At 43.3% G+C, this 22,298-nt stretch overlaps 2 protein-coding genes across 8 annotated transcripts in view; one reads left to right on the top strand and one right to left on the bottom strand.

Annotated features, from left to right (window-relative positions):
* Positions 1–786: 786 nt before the first annotated feature.
* Positions 787–12,583, bottom strand: ORMDL1 (ORMDL sphingolipid biosynthesis regulator 1). Its single transcript, XM_084816017.1, has 4 exons — positions 12,445–12,583; positions 9,544–9,732; positions 6,140–6,291; positions 787–1,697 (listed from the first exon to the last, which is right to left on the bottom strand). Exons 2-4 carry the CDS (start codon positions 9,715–9,717, stop codon positions 1,562–1,564), a joined length of 462 nt encoding a protein of 153 aa, XP_084672143.1. The 5' UTR covers positions 9,718–9,732; positions 12,445–12,583; the 3' UTR covers positions 787–1,561.
* A 67-nt stretch (positions 12,584–12,650) lies between these two features.
* The window catches only part of PMS1 (PMS1 homolog 1, mismatch repair system component), a 79,006-nt gene continuing 69,358 nt past the window's right edge, over positions 12,651–22,298 (top strand). For 5 of the 7 annotated variants that reach the window (XR_014785163.1, XM_084815812.1, XM_084815847.1 and 2 more), the window contains exon 1: positions 12,651–12,805. The gene's annotated coding sequence lies outside the window, so the exon portion shown is untranslated. Of the gene's footprint in view, positions 14,729–20,180; positions 20,278–22,298 lie in introns of all 7 variants that reach the window. The other 2 variants (XM_084815822.1, XM_084815833.1) reach the window with 2 other exon arrangements.

Below are 22,298 nucleotides of genomic sequence, written 5' to 3' on the forward strand. Positions count from 1 at the left end.
CTTGAAAGTAGCCAGTTATTACTATGAGGCCTAATAGGCTACTGGCTTGAATTCAAAGTTCATTGTGGGTGGTCTGAATTTGAGTAATGAACCTCTCTCTCTATTAGCAAATCACAGCCTGTCCCGATTCAATAGGAAAACACATGCCTCTTTCCTGCAGTTACACATAAAATATCTCCAGGAGACACTTGCCATATCCCAGTGTTCTTTTCCATGCTGACTCCTGTAGTACCCAATGGTGGAACTAGGACCTTAAAGCTCTTAAGGTTAAAAATTCTCCATTTAACAGAAGGTTAAGCTCCCCTGCCAAGCCAACTAAAGTTGGCTAGGCACACTTAATTACCTTCTGAAAAGCTCACAACTCCAGCTATAAAGCACAAGGGAAAAGAAACCAACTAAGGGCACAATCCTATACATGTTTAGACAGAAAAAAGTCCTACTACAACTTCCAGCATGCCCCAGCCAGCCATGCTGGCTGGGGGACGGTGGGAGTTGTAGGATTGCACCCTAAGTTCCTTAAGCTTAGGTGCAGAAATTTTATAAGACAACGTATTATGCTCTGCTTGGTATCTAAGTTTCCTATCATGTGAGAATTCCCAGGAGTGTAAAGGACTACATTTTCCGCTACAGACAATATTTCTACTAACAGAAAAACTAGAGCTCTCACTTAATGAGCCATCTAGCTCCAGAAGACAGATTTAGCAGTTTGCACTGGTTTCTGAAGTTGAAACGACTCTTTTCCTTTATGAAACAAACTAAGGACAGCCAATGCAGAAAGCAGCCCAGTTCTACAATGAAGAGGGATAAGTTTATAGCTTTCAGATACACTTGAGTGAACATTTTAGAATAATCAGCTTCATCTTGAAAACAAACAAAGTATGGATCAGTTTCAATGTATACAAAAGTTGATCATCATTCCCCTGAGCTCTGACATCTAAAACTGGAGAAGTCCTTGTGATTAAAGGTCACATGAATAGATAAGGCATGAAATCCATTACAAATCAGTCACAGCAACTTGCTAGTTTAATGTTAACCTAGCAACACCTGCAGCTGGACAGGAAATCCTGGATCTAGAAATAGCAAAAACAAAAAAACATCCAAGAAGCAATAACTGGCAACTTTACAGCATTCAAACCATACCAATCTGTTAGATGGAGACTTGGGGTATTTCCCCCCCCTAATGCACTTTGCATTATCATAGCTGTCTTATTCAAGAAACATTACGCCTATGTTTCAATTAAATTATTCATACCCCTTTTTGCAACTCATCTGTTAGCTCGGCATATATTCTGTCAATGTTGCTAATATAACAGAGCTAGGCCTGCCCAGCTCCTTCTGGAAAACCTGTCCTCTGAAGCTATACCACTCAAATTTAACACATCTTTAGAAAGTCTATTTCTCTCCCACACAGCTTTGAAAGAATAACATTTACATCTTAGGAGCAGAAAGTCTCATTGTAGATTATTAAACAAGTGGCACTGCAAAGCTATTCCTTCCACCACGGAAAAACAAACTATCATGCCATGTTTTGGTCAGAATGCTCCTGTCTCATATCTCTTGCTTAATACTTGTTGATTCCAAAGATTCGGACTCCATGCAGTTGTGGCAACTTGGGAATAAGCACACTCAGGAGGGAAGCTGTATTTAGTATGAAATGTGTTGCATCATATTTTGTGTAGAAACTTGCAAGGAAATATCTGCAAAAAACAAACAAAAGGCAGAGTCAACACAGAAAGACTGGGGCAGGGCAGAGGGAAATACATTTTTTTTGAATAAAAGAAATGTAAAAGTACAATCTTACCAGTTCGGTACTGAATAGATGTCTAATGCGAGCGGCGTGTGAAGTGCTGCAAGGAAATCCCAAACTTATCTCCAATCTCTGATCGGAGATAACAAAGGGATTCTCTCTTGTGCTATTTGCCCTCGGGGGGTGGGGCTTGGGGAGGGCAGGACCCACGGACAGTGCTCAACCCTACACAGGCAGAATTAGGCCGTGGGCTGGAGGTTGCCCTCTCCTGGACAAATGGTTCAGGAGGAAAATATCAGCAAAGAAAAATGCATCAATAACAAAATATTCATAGGTATAAAACCACAGCATCTTTGCAGGAGATTAGACGTTTTGTTCTGTGCCTCGCAACACTATAACATCCAATCACAAAAACACCATTGCCCATTAAAGCAACCTGATGAGCTTAAATGAATATTTTTGTAAAGACAGCTGAAGATTCAGGGTCTGAAAAATATGTACAGTTATTTGGCTTTGACACAATGTAGGCTTTTAAAAATAAGACTGGTGAAAAGGAGAGGAGCAAAGAGAAGGTGCATACAATTGTTAGAAAAAATATTAACACTTCTGATGTCTCCTTTGAAAGTTTGGGATTCTAACTTAATTGGCTTATAACCAGTTCAACTGGAAATGTTAGAGAACATGCTACAGATGCCTCATGATCTGTCCGGCCCTCTCACGGAAAAAAGGGATGACCAAGCATTTACTATTATTGCAGTTCAGTTTAGTATACACATTGCCTTAACGTTGCAGGGAATATCAGTAGTTAGTTTCAAATTCCAGAAATGCAAGTACAACTTTCTACATTTGTTAGAAACGTAAAGTAAACATTGACAGGTCAACGCCACTTTTCCTCTTGCAACAAGTACACAAGTTGAGCAAACATATCTAGAGTACTGTGATTTTTCCTCCAGTTTCTGACACATGCTTTGCACACAGAAGGACCCAAGTTCAATCTTTGGCATTTTCAGGAAGGCCTGGAAAAATTCTTGCCTAAAACCCTGGAGAGCTGCTATCAGTCAGTGTCAGCAATACTGGGCTAGATGGACCCATGGTATGACTCAGTATAAGGCAGATTCTTATGTTCTTACGAGATCTTCTGCATTACTTCATACGGAAATGTAGCTTTGTTGAGGCGGATTCCCTCAATCACTCCAAATTCAGCAGAGGAGTCTTGTTTATCTACACGTGTTGTGCTGCTCCAGACAGGCACACACTGGTCATGCATAACTGACTGTCGGCTGTCGGTTTTCAAGTGGTTTCTTCCATTTCAACACTTGCAGCTTGAGTCACACTTTCCCAAAGATTACGGGTGTTACATTCTAACTTGAAATGCTGCTCTGCTAGTAAAGGTGCTCAGCAACTCAATTTTTCTACCAAAAGCAACAGAACTTGCAGGTAAGTATCTTTACTACAGTCAGAGTGTTAAAAGTGTTTTGGTATCTGAAATATATATATCCCGCCTCTTTTCATCCTTAAGGAACCCAAGGCAGTGTACATAATCCTCCTCCTCCATTTTATCGTCACAACAACAACCCTGTGAGGTGGGTTGGGCTGAGAGTCTGTGATTGGCCCAAAGTCACCCAGTGAGCTTCCCTGGTTGAGTGGGGACTAGAACTCGGTTCTCCCAACTCCCAGTCCAACACTCTAGCCACTACACCACACTGGCTGGCGCGCGCTCTCTCTCTCTCTACACACACACACATGGTGAACCACAAACACTTTTCTCAGTGGAATAAAGATTCCCGAAACTTACCATGCTGTAACATAACACTTAGGGACAATCCGGCCAAAGTTAGCATTTGGACATCTCATTGAGTTTAATCAGGCTTAGACATGCTTAACTTGGGCTGCGTTACGCTCTTAATATAAAGGACTTTTTCCATGTGCTCAGAGTATGCCATTCACATGTCAGAAATTCTTACAACTGTTAGTAGGACAGTAAGGGGTCAAGGGGAAAAGCAGGAGCTTAGAGACAGTGACTTGCCTGTAGCCACCTCGTGAGTTTTTAGGTGAATGCCTATTTAAATTGGGGACATGGACCTCACACTCTTAACCACTATTCTGCACAAGCTAAAAGACAGCTATCTAAGGGAGCAATACTATAACCGCTTGACACTGTCCGAGGGGACATAGGATACTATGGATTCTTCCATCGGAGGCTGGAGACAGCGCTCCAACTCCCCACTCTCTTGCAGCCGGTGCAGAAAGAACCACGCTGGCTGGCCTCCAAGGTTGGAAAATCAACCTCAAAGAGGGGGAAAAGGGGGTGTTCTGGTGGCAGGGAGGAGACTGGAGAGGCCAGGATACAAGTTATTCTGAGCCTCTGCCAGCCTCCTTCCCTACCCCTCCAAAGTGCCCATGCTAGATGGGCTGAAAAGCCTGTCTGGTGAAAAATGCAATAACTGGAGGATGGAGAGGTGAAGATAGCCTCCGCTGCTCCTCCCACCCTGCCAGCTTTAGCTCAGCAGGGCATTGGATTCATGGAAGCCTCTGAGTTGAGAGGCTTCCATCTTGTGAGGGCACAACCCATAGGATTGTGCCCTACAACGCTATTTCAGCCTTCCCCAACTTTTGCCCTGCAGATGTTCTGGACTACAACTCCCAGGATTCTTCAGCACTGGCCTTGCTGCCCAGGGTTGATGGGAGTTGAAGTTCAAAACATCTGGAGTGTACCAGGTTGGGGAAGGCTGCACTGTTGCATAGAATCTATGTAGTTGTGTCAGGTCCTTCCATAATGCTTTTATATTACACACAGAGTTGCCAGTGGGCAAATATCTGCATTGCTCCATCTATTTCAAGGGCTGTGTACCACATTCTGGGGCTGCTACCATGCTCGTTTCAGAATCCAGATGTTGATACAAGATCAACCGACTCCTTGCAGTACTTAGTACCTGGTAACATTAGCAAATTGCATTAATAAGCCTGTGTGGGAGTTTGACTCAGGTTTAAACTACCATATGTTGGTATTGCATCAGTTTAAGTCAGAAATGGATGGTGGGTTAAATCAGAGGAAAACTAAATTAGGACATGCTTGCATCATGAGGTAGGGAACAGAAGTAAGATTTCTAAGAAGCCAAAACACAATAAAAGGAGTTCCATCATATACGTAAACTAGCAAGATTAGCTAGTAGATTAGGGAGACACTCCAACGCAGTTTTCAGGAATGTGCAGCAGGAGGAAAAGTTGCATTGTGTGAGTAGACGTCCACTTGTGCAACATAGGGTGACATCCAAACTCCTCCTATGTTCAATGGGGCTTACTCCCAAGTACACACGGCACTGAAGCCTTGGTCCTTTGTGCCTTCCATTCTGGCTAGAATACAGAGAAGTGGAAATATTCTGGCCACTAGATATGTAAATAAGTCTTCACCCCTAGTATTGCTATAGCTCTTAGGTGGTACTCCATTTTTATTTAGATTACTAAATGCATTTTCATGTATCATGTAAGCTGCAGAACTACCTCTTTTTTTTAAAAAAAAAAAAGTGTTGATATGGGGTGTGTAATGCTTCTTAGCTGTGTATATTATGTTTTGTAACAAACAGAAGTAATCCTGTTTGAAGAATGGAAAACCAGGCTGTGGTATTACGAATCCAATTAAGACATACAAACCACTTAAGAACCTTACATGAGTTATTGAAATGTAGTTCTTACATTTTGAAATAAAGCTGGAAATATGTAGTATGGCATTAACCATATTAATCTCTCACACAGATCCCAGTTCTTCAAAATACTTCCCTGTTTTTCTTTGTAGGATTAGCAAGATAACATGAAATTCAAAGGACTAGTACTTCCATTACAGAAATCATAACTACATGAAAAATGTCTCTTGCTCTGCTTTAAAAACTCACCTCAACTCACAAATGCATGAAAATAAAACATAATCTATGTGTCCCAAACATTTTTTGCAGATCTCACACATTAACAGTGTAATCCTACACACATCCACTTAAAAGTAAGCCCCATGGAGTTCACTAGAACTTACTTCCAGGTAAGCCAGTGTGGTGTAGTGGCAAGAGTGTTGGACTAGGAGCTGGGAGATCCGGGTTCTAGTCCCCACTCGGCCATGGAAGCTCGCTGGGTGACTTTGGGCCAGTCACAGACTCTCAGCCCAACCTACCTCACAGGGCTGTTGTTGTGAGGATAAAATGGAGAGGAGGAGGATAATGTAAGCCGCCTTGGGTTCCTTGCAAGAGGAAAAAAGGTGGGGTATAAATGTAATAAATAAATAAATAATAATAAGTGTGTACAGGATTGCAGCCGAAGTTACCCTTTGCAATATTGACTTGCCAGATCAAACGTTACTGTTTAAAAATCTTCAGAGCTGCCACAGCAGAACTTCTAAATACCTACAAGATTATTGGAGAGATTGTGAAGAATTTTCGTGAGGATGTAAACTGCACACCGTAGTCCAGTTGCTCCCAGTGCGTCAGCAGTCTTGCTTTACCTTGGTCAGGTGTTTCGAAAGGTGTTCCTTTTACTGCATGCAAAAATACATACATGCCCTGTGAAGAAAGGCAAGCTATGTTATTTATAATTCATTATTACCACAGTACAGAGAACCTCTGTGGGAAAGACCATGCACCATTAAGCACTACTGTTGAACTAAGATAGGAATTTGTTCTGCACATGTATACATGCTTGACAAATGGTTGGACAGGAATGCAAAGATAAAGGTGCCACTAAACAGTAGAAAGATTATTCTGATTAACCTGTTTGGGTTTTGCCTTAGGTGGCAGCACTTCTTATCCCACCCCATCAGTTTATTTTGGAAAAACCTGAAGATATTTGCTAAAGGAATGGACTTGCCTGACTAATAGGGAAACTTACCTTAAAACTCAAGAGAAGAGGTGGGCAACCTTTTGGCTCCGAGGGCTACAAGCAGTGCTGTTGGTTTGGGAACTGCATGCATATAAATACACACTGGCGCATGCATATAAACACACATACATGCAAGAGGATGGAATTGCTATGGAAGGAGAGGCTAAAGCCTCTTACCTCCCCCCGCCGACCCCCAGCTGCTTTGGGGTCATTGGGCAAGGGGGAGCCCAATCGGGATCACTGTTCCAGTGCTGCTATTACAGTGGTCTTTTCCCCAGAGCTGGTGTCGTTTTCCAGTAGAGCAAAATCAGCTCAATAAGGGGTATTTAGCATCTGTTTTTTTAAAATGGAGTCATCTGTCACCAGTGGTCCTATACCCAGAAAGGGTAATTAAGGATAGATTATATGCAAATTATTTGCAGCTTGGCATCTCACATTTCTCCAGCATAACCCTCAATAGTGAACAAATTGCCTGTTCCTATATGAAATGTGTCAAAAAAAACCCCCAACACTAATTCCACAGGCAGCATTAAAGCTGGCCCAAGAGTAATTCATTACAGAGCTGAGATATTTTATAATTCAGCACTTTCTTTTGTAAGTCCAAAGATGCCCGTTCTATTAGAAGTTGTAAATTTCACTCTTTAAATGTCACATTTAGGCTATATAAAATAAGCAATCACTTTAGTTTTTAGGTTAGCTTTGATTAACCAAATGTACCCCACATAAAGTAATTCAGAAGTTTGCACGCATCAGCAGTTCTCAGTCATTTCTAATGAGAATGCAGACCTATGCTCTGCAATTACACCTCATTTTTTCCATGGGAATGTGGTAGCCATACCGTTCCTTGTTAAAACATTACTTCCACACAGTCCATGCATTGGCAACCTCCTGCTTAGATTACTATTATGCATTTTATGTGGGGCTATCCTTGTGCTTGGTCCAGAATGTGGCAATCAGGATGGGTGTCCGGCCATGCACATATTACACTGGTGTGATATAACAGTTGAATAGGTGCAGGCTACCTATTACCTACCGGGCAAAGTTCAAGGTTTTGCTGTTGGCATATAAAACCCTGAACAACTTGGGACCCGGTTACCTAGTGGATCGCCTTCCCCAATATAGAGCCTTGTGATCACTATCATCAGAGAAAGCCTGGCTGGTTGTGCTGCGACATGCAGATTGCAATGTGCTGGCAACTCGGAAGTGGGCTTCTTTGTGCTGGTGCCCTTCTTATGGAATTGCCTCACCCTTGATGTGTTTTAGGCACCTGTTAAATGGACATCTCTTTACCCAGGCCTTCCCCGATCGATTGCACTGCCCAGTTTGTTTGTTAATAGCTGTGTTTTGGGGTTTTGCTTATAACTGATGAGTATTTACATTTATTGTGATGTAGTATTTTAACGTCTCATTTTGTAAACCACGTCAAGATATGTTTAGATATGGTAAGTGGTATATAAATCAATTAAAGAAATAAAAACAAAAGCTTACTATTGTGCCAAACAGTAGCATAAGTAGTACAGTCATCCCAAACAGTCATATCATTTTTGGAAAATTAAAGCTAAAGTCTGCAGTTGTGCTCAAGAATCAAAACTCCTCTATATGAAGACGTACAGTTGAGTAATGTATGATTTACAGTCCAGTTCCACAGATGTATACTCAAAGTTAGAAGTACTGAGTCCAATGAGACTTACTCCCACAGGGGTTCATAGATTTACAGCCTTAAAACCAATAATGCTTTGAGGGCAAATACAGAACTGTTTGCACCTTATCTTGTGTCTGCTTCCTACCCTGTCTCGAACTTGCCAACTGTAGAGGTAAGGAATTAGCCCAGCACACTAAAGTAGGAATGGCCAACGAGCAGCCCAGATGCTACACCTGACTCTTCTTCCCCGCACCATGTAGAATATGCACAGTGTTACTTTTCATCTCATCAGCATTGCTCCCCAAGTGATTTTGCACTGGACAGTCCAGAAAGAACATGCCACAAGCTGTGCTCTACGTCCTCCCTTGCTAACAGCTGGCCCTTCCACAAAGAATGGGAGATTACCCTAGAGCCCCCTGTTTCATCACAGAGGCCTCTGCAGAAATCTTGCATGGGGGTGGCACCCACCTGAGCTTGGAGAACAGGCTAGTTGGTTCAGAAGCAGCATGGAAGGATCTACTTTTCACTTAGTAGTAAGTGCCCCTTTCTTCAAGAAATGGGATACTACCTCAGAGGTTTCTGGGGTAATTTCCCAAAGGAGGGACACCTATTGGCCAGAGGGGAAGTGGCCCATGGGGTTGTTTAGGGACTCTAGAGTCTCCCTAGCCAAGTGCTTGTGTTGGCAAGTAATGTTGTCTTCAGGAGAGGGGCTCTAACCCATAAGCAGCTTGGCTGCAGTGAATCCAGCCCTCCTCCCCGGGTTGAAGACATTGGCTACTGCTGCTCTAGAGTTCTGATAAAAGTTCTTTTAAAGGCACGATCCTATGCATGTTTAGATAGAAAAAAGTCCTACAACCCCCAGGACCCCTCCAGCCAGTCACACTTTTTTTCTGTCTAAACATGTATAGGAACGTGCCCTTAGCACATCAAGAGTTCTGGAATAAGCAGCTGTGTTTCAAAATTCTTAAGTCTTTTCTTGGTTTGTAAACCACCTCAAATCTTTGGGGCTGGTTATGTTAGAAAACCAAATAAAATCCTATCATTCTGTATCTATTTCACTGGAATTAGAGATCTAGATGAAGGGAAAGCTGCATTAGCCATGACTAAGGAATATGATCTCATAAACGGAAGGATTTATTCCAGTTACATTTCTGTTTTGAACAAGTTCAACACAGAACATTTGGCAGTCCCAACTTTTTTCGGGGAAAGCCATCTTCCCTTGCCTCTGCTTGGAAACATACGTATTTATGTATTGCCTCCACCCCCACCCCCCCATACAATGCAGGATACTCACCAAATTGTGAATAACATTGGTTAAGGTCCATGCAACAGGAACACTGAAGAAAGGAATGCTGAGCAAGACGATATGAAGCAAGCCAACTCCAAGAGCATACGTGAGCCACATTCCTCTACTGTTCATTACCCTCGTGTTGGGATTGACTTCACTGTGCGCAACCCCGACATTCATTTTTTAAAAATTATTCTGAAAAGTAATATTGCAGAAGAAAAGGGTTGTCAGAACAAGGCTTTGCTTGTCAGGAATATTCATTGTATTCTGCACACCGCTGGCAGACTGGGAGTGGCCATGACAAATAATTACTGCACAAAGCTCATATAGCACCCTACAGGAGAAAACTGCATGAGGAATTCAAAATTCTTGTTTCACAAACTTCGGACTTGCTTTTATGGCACTGCAAAATTACATATAGCCACTTCTAATAAAGAGACCAATCCCTACCTAGCAGCAACATTTGTGGCTCAGCCTATGGAAAGTGTTTTGAAGGAGAAGACTATTATTAAGTGTTTTGAAGGAGAAGACTATTATTAAGTGTTTTGAAGAAGACTATTATTAAGATTTTATTTGCCTTCAAGGCAACAAAAATACTAAATACATGAAGGGTTAACACCGACAGAAGTTAAAGAAGCTTTTCAAACATTTGTCAGCTGTTGCTTTTAGAAGCTGTTACCCTTATACAATCACAGCCAATAAAAATCTCAATTTTATATCCCTCCATAAAAAAGAACAGAACTTCCCAATTCCACCCCCCCCCCGCCCCCAATATTAGGGAACGCAGCTTCCCAAGACTATTTGTGAAGAAACAGTCAATTTCCTATTTGACAACAGGAGTTAATTTCCTATTCAGAAATCCTCAGAACTGGAACATAAAATGCTAATCATGATTTAACACCACCTAAACATCAGGATTAAAAGCCACAGACTGAAGCAATGTTCATTTTAATACATTTTAATGTAAAATTGCTGAAGAAAGTCTATACACCAGGACTGCAGAAACTCGAGTCAGAAACCAAATCTGGCCCTCCTGGGGTCCCAATCCGGCCCTCCTGGGGCTCCCCAAATGACCACACCCCCTTTCCCAATCACCAACTGTTTGGTCATTTCCCAGCTTTTGTGCAGTCCCCTTTTAGAATGCTAAACGGTTAAAATGCCTCTTCCTAAGGCTTCATTAGAAGAGTTTTAGGGTGCAAACCTATGCAGGCTTAGACAGAAATAAGTCCTACAACCCCCAGGATTCCCCAGGCAGCTGGGGGATGCTGGGAGTTGTAGGACTTATTTCTGTCTTAATATGCATAGGATCGCACCCTTTAGCTAAAACATGCTAGTATTTGGGCCCCACCCCTTTTGCCTTCAGCCCCACCCACACCTTGAATGCAGCCCCCAAGAGCTTCTCTGAAATGGAATTCGGCCCTTGGGCTAAAAGAGGTTCTGCAGCCCTGGTATACACAAAAATGGCAGTTTATAAATAACCAGCTAGCTTCTGTTCAGAGTATCCCAAAACCTGGTATGAAAAATAAGTTTCTTCTTAATAACAGAAAGAAGTGTTTTGCAAGAAGAGACACCCAGTTCAAACCTGAAGGATCAGCACAATTTATACTAGCAAGGTATGTTGAGATTGTGTGGAAACCCTGTCACAGGCTCCAATCCTATGCACGCTTGCCTAGGAGTATGCCCCACTGAACACTGTGGGGCTTCCATCAGAGTAAACACACATAGGATTGTGCTATCAGTTCTTAAAAACAAAACAGTCACCACTTCCACTCAACGCCCTATATGTGTTCCTAATCATACTGGTTACAAATACATGTCCATTGAAGGAAAGGCCTTTAAAGACAACACAAATTATTCACTAGACTCTGACTCTTCTGATACGTGCACACCCAACCATCTTACTGGACCAAATTAGAATACTGTTTAACATAAGTGTCCAGGATATAAAGACAACTGTAAACAGCAATTCCCATAAAGGCTATGGGAGCATGATCCACAAGACAAGGAAGTATAAGGAAGCAAGCCACATTAGTACATAAACAGGCTTAAGTTGCTTATATAAATTACCATTTGCTGAAAGTTAGTCACTGTCTCAGCAAAATCAGCAAGGCTGTGATGTGAAGCACACTTACTTCAGAGTTAAATATTTTAAAAATAGAACTAGAGATGTCTGGGGTGCTAGCTGCACTAAAGTCAGTAAACTAGGTTAATGGTAAGGATACACAAACATCACTTGCAGATAACATCCAAATATCAAAGAACACAGAACTCACCCTGTAAGTTGTTTATGGTATGAGACATATCTACATGCCTTAAGGTGCATTCCAGCTTGGAACAGGATATAACGATGTATTTGTCAATGGGGCAGTGGAACAGAACATTCAAGAGGAAACCACCTCTTTCTCTGTCACAGTTCATATACCACCGATTGCGAACCAAGCGTGTTCACAGATAAGTAAATAACCCTGCCTCTTCGCACGTCTGAACCGCTTTAGAAACCACACCCGTGCATTTGTATTCGAACGATCAGCATCCATTTCTTTGCATCTCCAGCAGCATCCGCTCTGATGGGCAATCGTGGCAGAGAGACGGACTTGGCAGCAGGGATTACGACAGCTTGCTGACGCCCCTTTGTTTCGGGGGAGAGCGAGAGCACCCCTGACGCTTTTGAAATGGCAGACGCGCTCACAGATTAATTTTTTTTATTAACAGCATTATCATTTGAAAGCGGCAGCAGAAACAGGAGGCCTTCGTCATGCATGCTCAACAGCGCTGCGGCATTGTTCCCCGAAGGGCGCAGCAGCCTGTGTGTCTGGGGCTGCGCCGTGCGGCGCCCTTGCTACGCACCCCAGTTGCAGACCGACAGCAGCGCATAACACCCGCGCGCCCCTATATCTGTATACATACCCCTCCGTCCGCCTCGCCAGCGCGATTTCCCACCAACCGGGGAGACTCCGAATTGTTTTCCCCACAGTGCCTCGCCGCTGGCCGGGCCGCTCGGAACAGCTCGGCTCCTTCTGCCGTCCACCGCGGAACGCTGCGCTGTGAGCTGATGAAGCCGCTGATTGGCCGAGGCTTAGCCTCGCCCGCCGGCGCCGCCCCTTTCTCCTTCCGTCGGCGCCCGCGGAGGAGGAGGGGGAGAAGCCGCTCCTGCCGCGTGTGGGTGGCTTGGCTAGGACGTGTCGTTCCCAAATGAGACGGAAGCGCGGATAAGCGGCGGACGCCGCTCTTGAGGTTGCCGCCGACTAACCTGACCGCCCCGGAGCAGGTAATATTGGCTGAATGGCGTGCTCTTGTGGCGAGGCCGTTTCCATCCTTTCCTCATGGTGTACGGCTCGAGCGCAACACTTGGATAGGCCCGAGTAGGTCACGTGAATCAAGAGGGCGGGCTTGGACTCGGAACATTGAACGTAAACACAAGAGGCTGAGGCTGGGCTCGTTAAGGCCTCAGAGCGTTCTGCGGGATGTTTAGCGCCTAGCAGGCGTAGGCTGTGGGGGGAACGAGGGGTTATTATTCCTGTCTTCTTGAAGGTCTGTTTGTTTTAAGGCAGCCTTCCCCAACCTGGTGCCCTCCCGTATGTGTGGGACTACAACTCCCTGCATCCCCTAGCCAGCATGGGAGTTGTAGTGCAGCATATCTGGAGGGCACCAGACTGGGGAAGGCTGTTTTAAGATAATGCATGGCACAGGTTTTTGACTGGGCCACCAACATTCTCCCTGCAATAAATTGGTTCATATGCCAGGCTTCACAAGATGTTTTGTTTCTAGCTGAAAAGTGCAATTGTAAGCATGCTTAGTAGAGAACAGGGGCCATTTGATGCAGTGTGACTTATTTCTGAATAAGCTTGCCTAAACTGCACAGCACTGTCCCAGTAGTTGCTCTCCTGTAGTGGATGAGTTGCATAGGCTATTGGTTCATGGCCTGGTCTTATGCAGATTTAGGTGCGTGTAGGCATCGTTGAAATCAGTGGGGTTAGGTCCTGCTGATGCTGCAGAGGATTGAGTTGAAAGGCCACAGTCCTAAATACACCTACCTGGGAATGAGTTCCACTGAATAAAGTGGCACTTAATTTTGAGTAAGCATACATAGGATTGGGCTGCATGTGGTCTTGCATCAGTGTAATAACAGTGATGCAAATATGACAGTTTTCACCTTGTGCGGTGACAGTTTTCTCCTTGTGCAACCAACAGTTTTCACCTTGTGCAACCCCGTGCATCAGCGCAGTTGCATTTGAGTAAAGCTGGACTTTGGAAGGCCTTCTACAGCAGGCAGTACTGAGCCATGGTTTAAGAGGAATGTAGGTAGGACAGTGGTGGTCTGCATCCTCTTCAAAATGCCAGGTTTAGGTCCCTGTCTTAACGTGTGCAAAGCTGAGTTGCAAAAGTGTGTGATAACTCAAAACGGAAAACGCAGAACCACAGGACTGTGCATACTTTCAAACACAGATGCCACACAACACATCTCCAAACATCTCCCTAATCATCCTCCCATAGTGCCCCAACACACAGCTTCCAATAGCCCCTTAAAGACACTACATGGAACAATGCCCCTTTTGTACAATGTCATCTCATAGACAATTTCCTCAGTGCCAGAGAGAACCCAATACTACCCTACTCCCAGACATCATGCATACTTAATTACCTTAATATTAAATAAATTGTGTATGTTTCTGCTATATCAAGAATTGACTTAGGAAAACAACGTTTAAATCTTCTCTCGTTCTTCCTTTCTCTCCACCCTATCTTCACTCAAGTACAAAATCATTTCTATAACAAAATACTAGAAAACTCCTTTTCTGTTAAATGGTAACCAACACACCATTGTTTATATTGGAACTTCTTTACTCTGTCTCTCCAGTATTGATGGTTTCCTTTTGTCGGTGAATTTAGCTTCTTCCCCTAGCTTACTGCAATCAGTTTTCTATTACCTGTGGTTAAGTTTAACCATGGATTTTCCTTGTATTATTAATGTTTCTACAGAAAATATACATAATTGCCTTACAAAAATGATGCCACAGAACATAGCCATGAGTCACTGAGCAACAGGGGGCATGCCCCCTCACCAACCTGGAAAAAAGCTGTCTCTCAGAAGGGGACTCCTCAACTCTTTCCCAGTGTCACAGGAATAGAAGAGAAACAATGTTTTCTCTCAGATATATTCTTCTATTTAACGAAGAAGTTAAGTGTTCTTGTAAGTCTGGCTTGTCTTTACAGCTGCCTCTGAAGGTTACAGATAGTTGCTCAAAGTGGTATTAATAAGGAATTTGTTTTATTGTGTAGTTGCATCAGTACTAACAGATGCATACAAACAAACAAAACTATAGAAACCTGGGGTTGATCTACACAAGGGTTCTTTCCTCATCATTGCAAAACCTGGCTCACTCGCATGGCACACAACACACTCCGCAACCCATTATCCTCATGCTATTTCTGCCTTTATATCCCAGTTTTTTTCAGTCTACTTTATCATGGTTTTTTTATATATATGTTTCGGTTTCCAGGGGGTATATACTGTGTTGTGTGCTAACCTCACAGTATTGTACTTAGCCTGGTGGGAGTAGCTTCTGCCTAAAGAGCTGGTTCAGCAACTTTTCTTCCCGCTCTCATGTATCATCTTCAGCAAGAGGAGAAGTGGCTGTGTGGGGAAGAAATAGGGGTCTGTCCTCTATTTTCTGATATTGTCAAGGATGTCATCAGCCATTATTATTTTTGTCATCTTTTCTTTGCATGCACATATGAAGCTCTGCAGCTGCGAATACTTAGTCCATAGGCCATACCAAAAATCAATATCATGTAAGGTGACAAAACTTCATTATGATTTTTTGAAAGGTGTATGTCTCTGGATTGTAGTTTCATATGACAGCCCATTCTGACTGGTTGCTTAAGATTTTTATGATGTCTTCAAGATGGCTGAAGCCATATTTTTCTAACTTTTCTAATTTAAGCTGCAAGTGTGAACCAAATGTCCAATTTAAAATTTTAAAACTGCACTGGAAAGCTAGTGAATTCTCTTACAAATAACTAAATGTAATAATGACCTTATCTGTTACTATTTTCATGGTGCAAGCCATATAGCTTGAGTACATTAAATTTTGATATGCCATAGTTAGATATATATGAGCATATTCACGTTTCATGTAATTTTGCCGAATGTATGGCAAACAGGTAATTTTGTGTTATTGCAAAGAAACATCTAGTAGGTTTGTGAGTTCAGCAACTTCCAATATGCATATGTTTTATTTATAACTGTTACACTGTTATCATTTCAGAACTGCTACCAATCTCCCACCAATCAGCTTCATGGGATAAATCCCAGGTTCTAGTATTATGAGAGAGGGAGAAGAATGTCACCGTATCCACTTTCTCCACATCAATCTTAATTTTGTACATCTCTGTCATGTCTCCCCTTACTTTCCTCTTTTCTAAGCTAAATAGCTAAATGTGCTCAGAAGTAAGTCACATTAACTTCAGTGGTGCTTACTCCTGGATAAGTCAGGATGGAGCGCACCAAGCAAGGGAAGAGGCATGACAATAGGGGTGGCACAGGAGATGGGTGCATTGGCTTTTATGTTGGTTTGTGGAAGGGGTTGGAAAATGCTTTTTGGTTGAGATGGAGAGGGGAATTTGAGAAAAAGGAGGGGAGAAACTCTGCACATGAATAGCTGCTTCCAAGAAACAAAAAAGGAATACAAGGCAGAAAAGCAAAAAAGCTCCGAAACTCTAGCTGATGAACGGAAGAGAAAAACTCCAGCAGCAATAGGAAAGTATTTTTATGATTCCCCAGAACTGTGGGACAAAGGGAGGGGGGATGTTTTAAAAAAGGACACAGGTCAACAGAACAGATTACAATCACAGTGTAGAAACCCTCTTTTCTTTGATTAAAGTAATGCGGGTCTTTGCTGGTGTGCATGCAGAACCTATTTCAGCCCAAGGGCAAAAGCTTTCAGGGGCTGCTTTCCAGTGGTGGGTGGAAGCAGGCAAAAGGGAGCAGGGCCAAAAATACAAAAACTACCTGTATATCTTAGCTTAAAACTCCGACTGCTAGTAACTAAGCCTTGGGAGAGGCATTTCAACTTTTTAGAATGGGGAAAACTGCCGAAAAGCCAGGAAACCATGAAATGATTGGTGGCTGGGGGAAAGGGGGTGAGGCCTGGGGAAGGGGGCATGGCCATCTGGGGGACCACTGAGGGCTTTATTGGGGCTCTAGGAGGGCTAGATTTGACCCCTGGGCTTGAGGTTCTGCACCCCTGCATTAAACAGGTTTTTTTAAAGACCTTTGGCAGCAGGACTCATCTTAATACCACCTCTAATGCAATGGAAACAGTACAGAATTATGCATGGTGTGGAGAATGTGGATAGTGAGACATTTTTCTCCCTCTCTCAAAATACTAGAACCTGGGGTCATCCTGTGAAGCTGATTGGTGGGAGATTCAGGACAGATAAAAGGAAGTACTTTTTCACACAGCGCATAGTTAAACTCTGGAATTTGCTACCACAGGATGCAGTGATGGCCACCAATTTGGATGACTTTAAAAGGGGGTTGGACAAATACCTGGAGGAAAAGGCTGTCAATGGCAACTAGTCCTGATGGCTATGTGCTGCCTTCAGTACCAGAGGCAGTGAGCCTATGTATACCAGTTGCTGGGGATCATGGGTGGGAGGGTGCTGTTGTGCTCATGCCCTGCTTGTGGGTGCCTGGTTGACAGCTGGTTGGCCACTGTGTGAACAGAATGCTGGACTGGATGGACCCTTGGTCTCATCCAGCATGGCTCTTCTTATGTTCAAAGCAATATGTGACACAGTAACTGGGTTCAGACAACATGATAACCCATACTCAAGGGTTGAGTATGGTTGTCATTGAACCATGGGTTGTTGAATCATGGGTTGTCGTGTTGCCTGAACCCAGTCATGCTAACAAATCATGAACAACCCATGGTTTGTTGTTGGGTTGTGAATTGTGGGTTGTTCGTGATTAACAAACCATGGTTTGTTATCATGGCTGGGTTCAGACAACATGATAACCCATGTTTCAACAACAGCCCACAGTTCATCAATAACCCACACTCAACCCATACTCAGACACTGAGTGTGGGTTATCGTGTTGTCTGAACCCAGGCAATATTACATTTTAAAGTGCTACACCTCTGCTCATGTGGTCTTGAAAGCCACCTATTTCTCCCATGATTGCAGCACTGTGCACTGTTGTGTGGCACAGAAAGACATTATAAAACAAAGGGTACTGTGTGGCATTTGCTGACATATACCCTCTGAGAAACAATTGGGTATGAAAAAGTACCAGCACAATAGCAGTGCTTCAGAAATGAAAAGGGCTCCAGTATACATTGGATTCTAAACTGTATAGACAATCCAGCTAGAGTTGCTGCTGAAATTAACCGGTTGTGAAATTTGACTTGAATACCTAGCTCACAATTGCTGTAATTTCTCTGGGTGTTCGGAAAGCCTTTCCAAGGCCATACAAGGCTTCCCTTGAATTTGTTCTAGGCAAGTCATGGTGCAATTCTATGCAGAGTTAGGCATGCTTTTAGACCAGGGGTCGGCAGAAGTAGATCTGGATCTACCAGTAGTTCTCTGAGTGATTTGTGGTAGATGGGCAAGGATTTCCAATTATTTAACAAGGGAACCACAAATGACTCCCCTCCATTCTAAATTATCCTGTTAGAGTTAAGAAAGATTGGGGTAAACAAGAAGGTCTGTGAACTCCAGTTAATTCTAGTACTCAGATCAAATTCCTGGCTCAGAATTCTTTAATCCTAAGAACATACAAGGCCTGCCCTAGGATAAATAGTTCTCTGTGCAAGAAGTGCTTTTGGTGCCCCTACCCCCCGTGGTTAGCTTTGCAGCACCACCCTGAGGGCTTATGGGGCCTGGTGCAGGTGTGATGTTAGGGGCCCTGCTGCTGCTCCCTACAAGAACCCATGCATATGTGTACAAAGCTGGGGGTTGCATGTGAGAATTTATGCACACATGGGCTGCATTGGAGCATTCTCACCTGCAGCTCCTCCTTGCCCTGGGATCGAGCAGAATGATAGATGTGCTTTATTTTTTCTTACGTGGGGATAAGGGAATAGGGATTGGGTTGTGCCTTTCCTGAGTACCTCCTCCAAATTCTGGCAGAGCTCCTTTCTGCTTCCTGGGACTGTCTCACAGGTATTCTGGCCGTGACCTGCTGCTGGCCATCTCCACTCCTCACTCTGGAAGGATTCCTTCCTTACGGCCTGGTCTCCCACACTCCTACGCCTTCCCCTTTAGTAGCAGCTGCAGAAAATTACTCCCCAAGGGAACCTTGCCTGGAAATCTTAGGTGGCGTTTGTTCACTCCCTCCCTCCCTCCTTGAACTCTTTCCCCAGCGGGCCTGGAGTTCTTCTTGTGACTGGAACAGGCCATCTGCTCTGCAGAATCCCTCCTGAAAGCCTTCCCTGTTCCTTCTCTCCTTGCAACAAACTTTGCAACTGGGGCTACTTGGCCTGCTAGACCAATCTTTTCTCTATTGCTACCCAGGCAGAAAGCAAGCTTTTACCTTACTATGATAGGTTTAGACTCTCTTATAATAAGCAGCACCCTCCCTCCCAGCCTCCGAAGGATACACTTTACAGCCTGTTGAAGCCTCAAATTAACATCTGTTATGTTCCATACACAACTGTGTAAAACATTTACTTCATCATGGCTGGGGAGAGGTCCCCTAATGTCACAATTACATCTTGAGATTCAGTGTCGTCTTACACTCTAATATACAACTTCCTCTTTTTATGAAAGCTTTCAACAAAATTCCAAGAATTGTGGTAGGCGATGTGGCAGGGTCAGGGCAGGGGCCAAAGGTACATGCAGGAACTGAGGCAGGGGAGCCCTTGCTTTGTGGGGGCTTGGGGCAAATTGCTCCAGTTGCTCCCACTTACTTTGGGCAGCCTGGCAGCTTTGCAGTGTTACCAAGTTGTATGGCTTGTGTATGGCAAATGACATCGAAGTGGAAAACGAAAAAGAAACATACTTTAAAGCGAATTGAAGGAAGATCATTTTTGTAGGTAATACCCAAACAATCTATATAACCTTGAAAAAAAGGGCTTAGACACTTGCATTTTGCTACCTTAGGTCACTGCAGATAGTACATTTTTTTAAAGGCACTGAGCTCAGCTTGCGCCCCCCGCAGCTTGGCGTCCTGGGTGACCGGCCAGCTCACCCATCCCGAAGGCCACCCTGAGTGCGTATGTTTTGCACCAGGCTCTTATGGTTGGATCTCAGAATTCTACTAAAAAAGTGAAAAACAGAGTAGATATAGTAAGCCTGAATTCTGCCCACCCCTGTTTTAGACCACTGACTTCAGTAGGCTTAGGTGCATCTATCTCCTAGGATGCACCCTAGAATCAGCTCAGCCTACATGTTCAAGGGGATGCAATGAAGAAAACTGTTGAGGACGTATTTGCCTGTCATCCCAGTTTTTCATACAAAAGGGTCTCAGATGAGGTTGACCCATGTAGCTTCCACCATACAGTGTTTTTCTTAACTGTAGCTCTTTCCTTAGACAAGTCAATTGAGCGCATTTGTAATCCAGACAGCTACTTAGGTGCATCCAAGATGTCTGTACACTCACTGGGATTCTTGATTTTTTTTTTCCTTTGGAAGAACAGATATCTGCCACCGCGCCACAAGCTCTATTTGAAATTCTGGTGAGTTTCAAAAACAATATGCAGTTCGGCAAAGAAGAGTGGTGTAGGAGAAATACAGGTACAAAGCTCAACTGGGAGATAGAACTAGTTGGGTGATTCTGTGGATTGTGTTTGGTAAGGATTCAGTTTTGAGAGATCATAAATGTATGCCTCAACAAGCATACTATGCTGGAAGGGTGTCAGAATTAATGCTGTGTGGCTTGGAGTCTGAACTATCTGCTGTGAACCTACATTTTAACAGCAAAACCAGAGTTTGCAGTGATTGCTGAGGTTTATCCCTGTGCAAAGGAAGGGATTAAAGCAGTTGAGAAAAAGTAAGAGACTGATTTGCTAATGCAGGATGGGCTATTATCAGAAGAATGGTCCAGTGATTACTGTACCCTCCACCCTGGTATTCAGAGTTAGTACCTACTGAATTTATATTTGTTCACATTGCTCATGTAAAAGAGAATGCAGTGTCTGTTCCATCTGGGTATATAAATTATGGAGTTCCTATAACATTCAGTCCAGCTCACTTACCTCAGTAGATGCAGACTGTGAATAACTCTGGAATAACTGCCTTGGACATCAGAGGGATATTTTGTGTGTCTTCTGTGTTTGACTGTTCTGAAATAGGTGTCTTGCAGATCACAGCCTATAACGGAGAAATCTATGTTGTGACGCCATACCTGAAAATATTTATTTATTGAATTTCTTCATCGCCTATCTGGCTGGTCACCCGGCCACTCTGGGCAATGTACAATGGTACAATTTAAAACAGTAAAATTATACCTTAAAACATTATTTAAAAATACCCTAACCCATCCCAAATGCCTGCCCGAATAACCAAGTTTTCAGTGCTTGGTGGAAGCTCATTAAAGAGGGGGCATGACGGAGTTCCCTAGGGAGGGAGTTCCACAGAGTGGGGGCCACCACAGAGAAGGCCCTCTCCCTTGTCCTCACCAGCCTAGCTGTCCTGGCTGATGGGAGAGAGAGAAGGCCATCCAAGGCTGATCTTGTTAAGCGGCCTGTCTGGTATTGCTGGAGATGCTCCTTGAGATAGGCTGGGCCGAAACCACATAGGGTTTTAAAGGTCAAAGCCAACACCTTGAATTTGGCCTGGAAAAAAAACTGGTAACCAGTGCAACTCCTTCAGCACCGGAGTGATGTGATCATGCCGGCGGCTGCCTTTAATCACACATGTAAAATACCCATTCGTAATCTCAAAATGTCTCCTATTACACTGAATACAGATTGCAGGATTTGTTGCTAAAGTACTTAGCAGGGAGGGTGCATGGATATCATACCCTCCCAGTGGTGTTTCCTTTTAAAGAACTCTTGGCCCGGTTCCCAGACTCCTTTTTTAAAGCTGAACAGAAGTTTAAGAATAAGTTTGGATTCTCTACAGGGATATGGAAAATAGCTGAGGAAAACATGGGCATTTATGTTGTTGTGTACATGCTTAACAGCTACAACAGCTTTGGATTGCAGTCCAAAAATGTTTGCATTAGGTATATTGTGGTGGAGTCTTCTAAATTTTGTTTCTCTCTTAATATAAGAGAAACAGTAGTTTATTTCATATGAATGCTTATTTAGATATATGGACTGCTTATATTAACACATATATTTGAAATAGAAGTGTCAAATCCCCCCCTTTTCTTAATAGTGTTGTAAACGATTATTGTGAATGGGTATGCTTTTATGTTCTTCTTCCTTTCCCCATTTTGCATTGCTTTCCCCTCCCCTTTCTTTTTTGTTTGTTTCCGTTATATTTGATGATGATAATGAGAATTAATAACAAAACAACAACAACAACTATGGTTAGTTGTAACAAGCCAGCTTCATAAGCTGTGGTTTGACACTGGCTTGTTAAGGTTAACCATGGTTAAGATTAACCATGGTTAACCACTGTTTGTCAGGTTCGGATGGCACAGCAAACTGTAGTTAATCTAAACTGGAAGTGAATGTTCCTGAACTGCTCACTGCTGTGCTGGGAGTGGAGGGGGAGTGGAAAGTGCATGGGCCCAAGGCTCAGTGAGGCTTGTTCTTGTAGCATTAAACTATATTTTAGCATTCCATCTGAACCAGCCCAATGCATTT

The sequence above is a fragment of the Heloderma suspectum genome, chromosome 1, assembly GCF_057233095.1.
Source record: "Heloderma suspectum isolate Gila_16-S chromosome 1, 16-S_ref, whole genome shotgun sequence".
NCBI lineage: Eukaryota > Metazoa > Chordata > Lepidosauria > Squamata > Helodermatidae > Heloderma > Heloderma suspectum.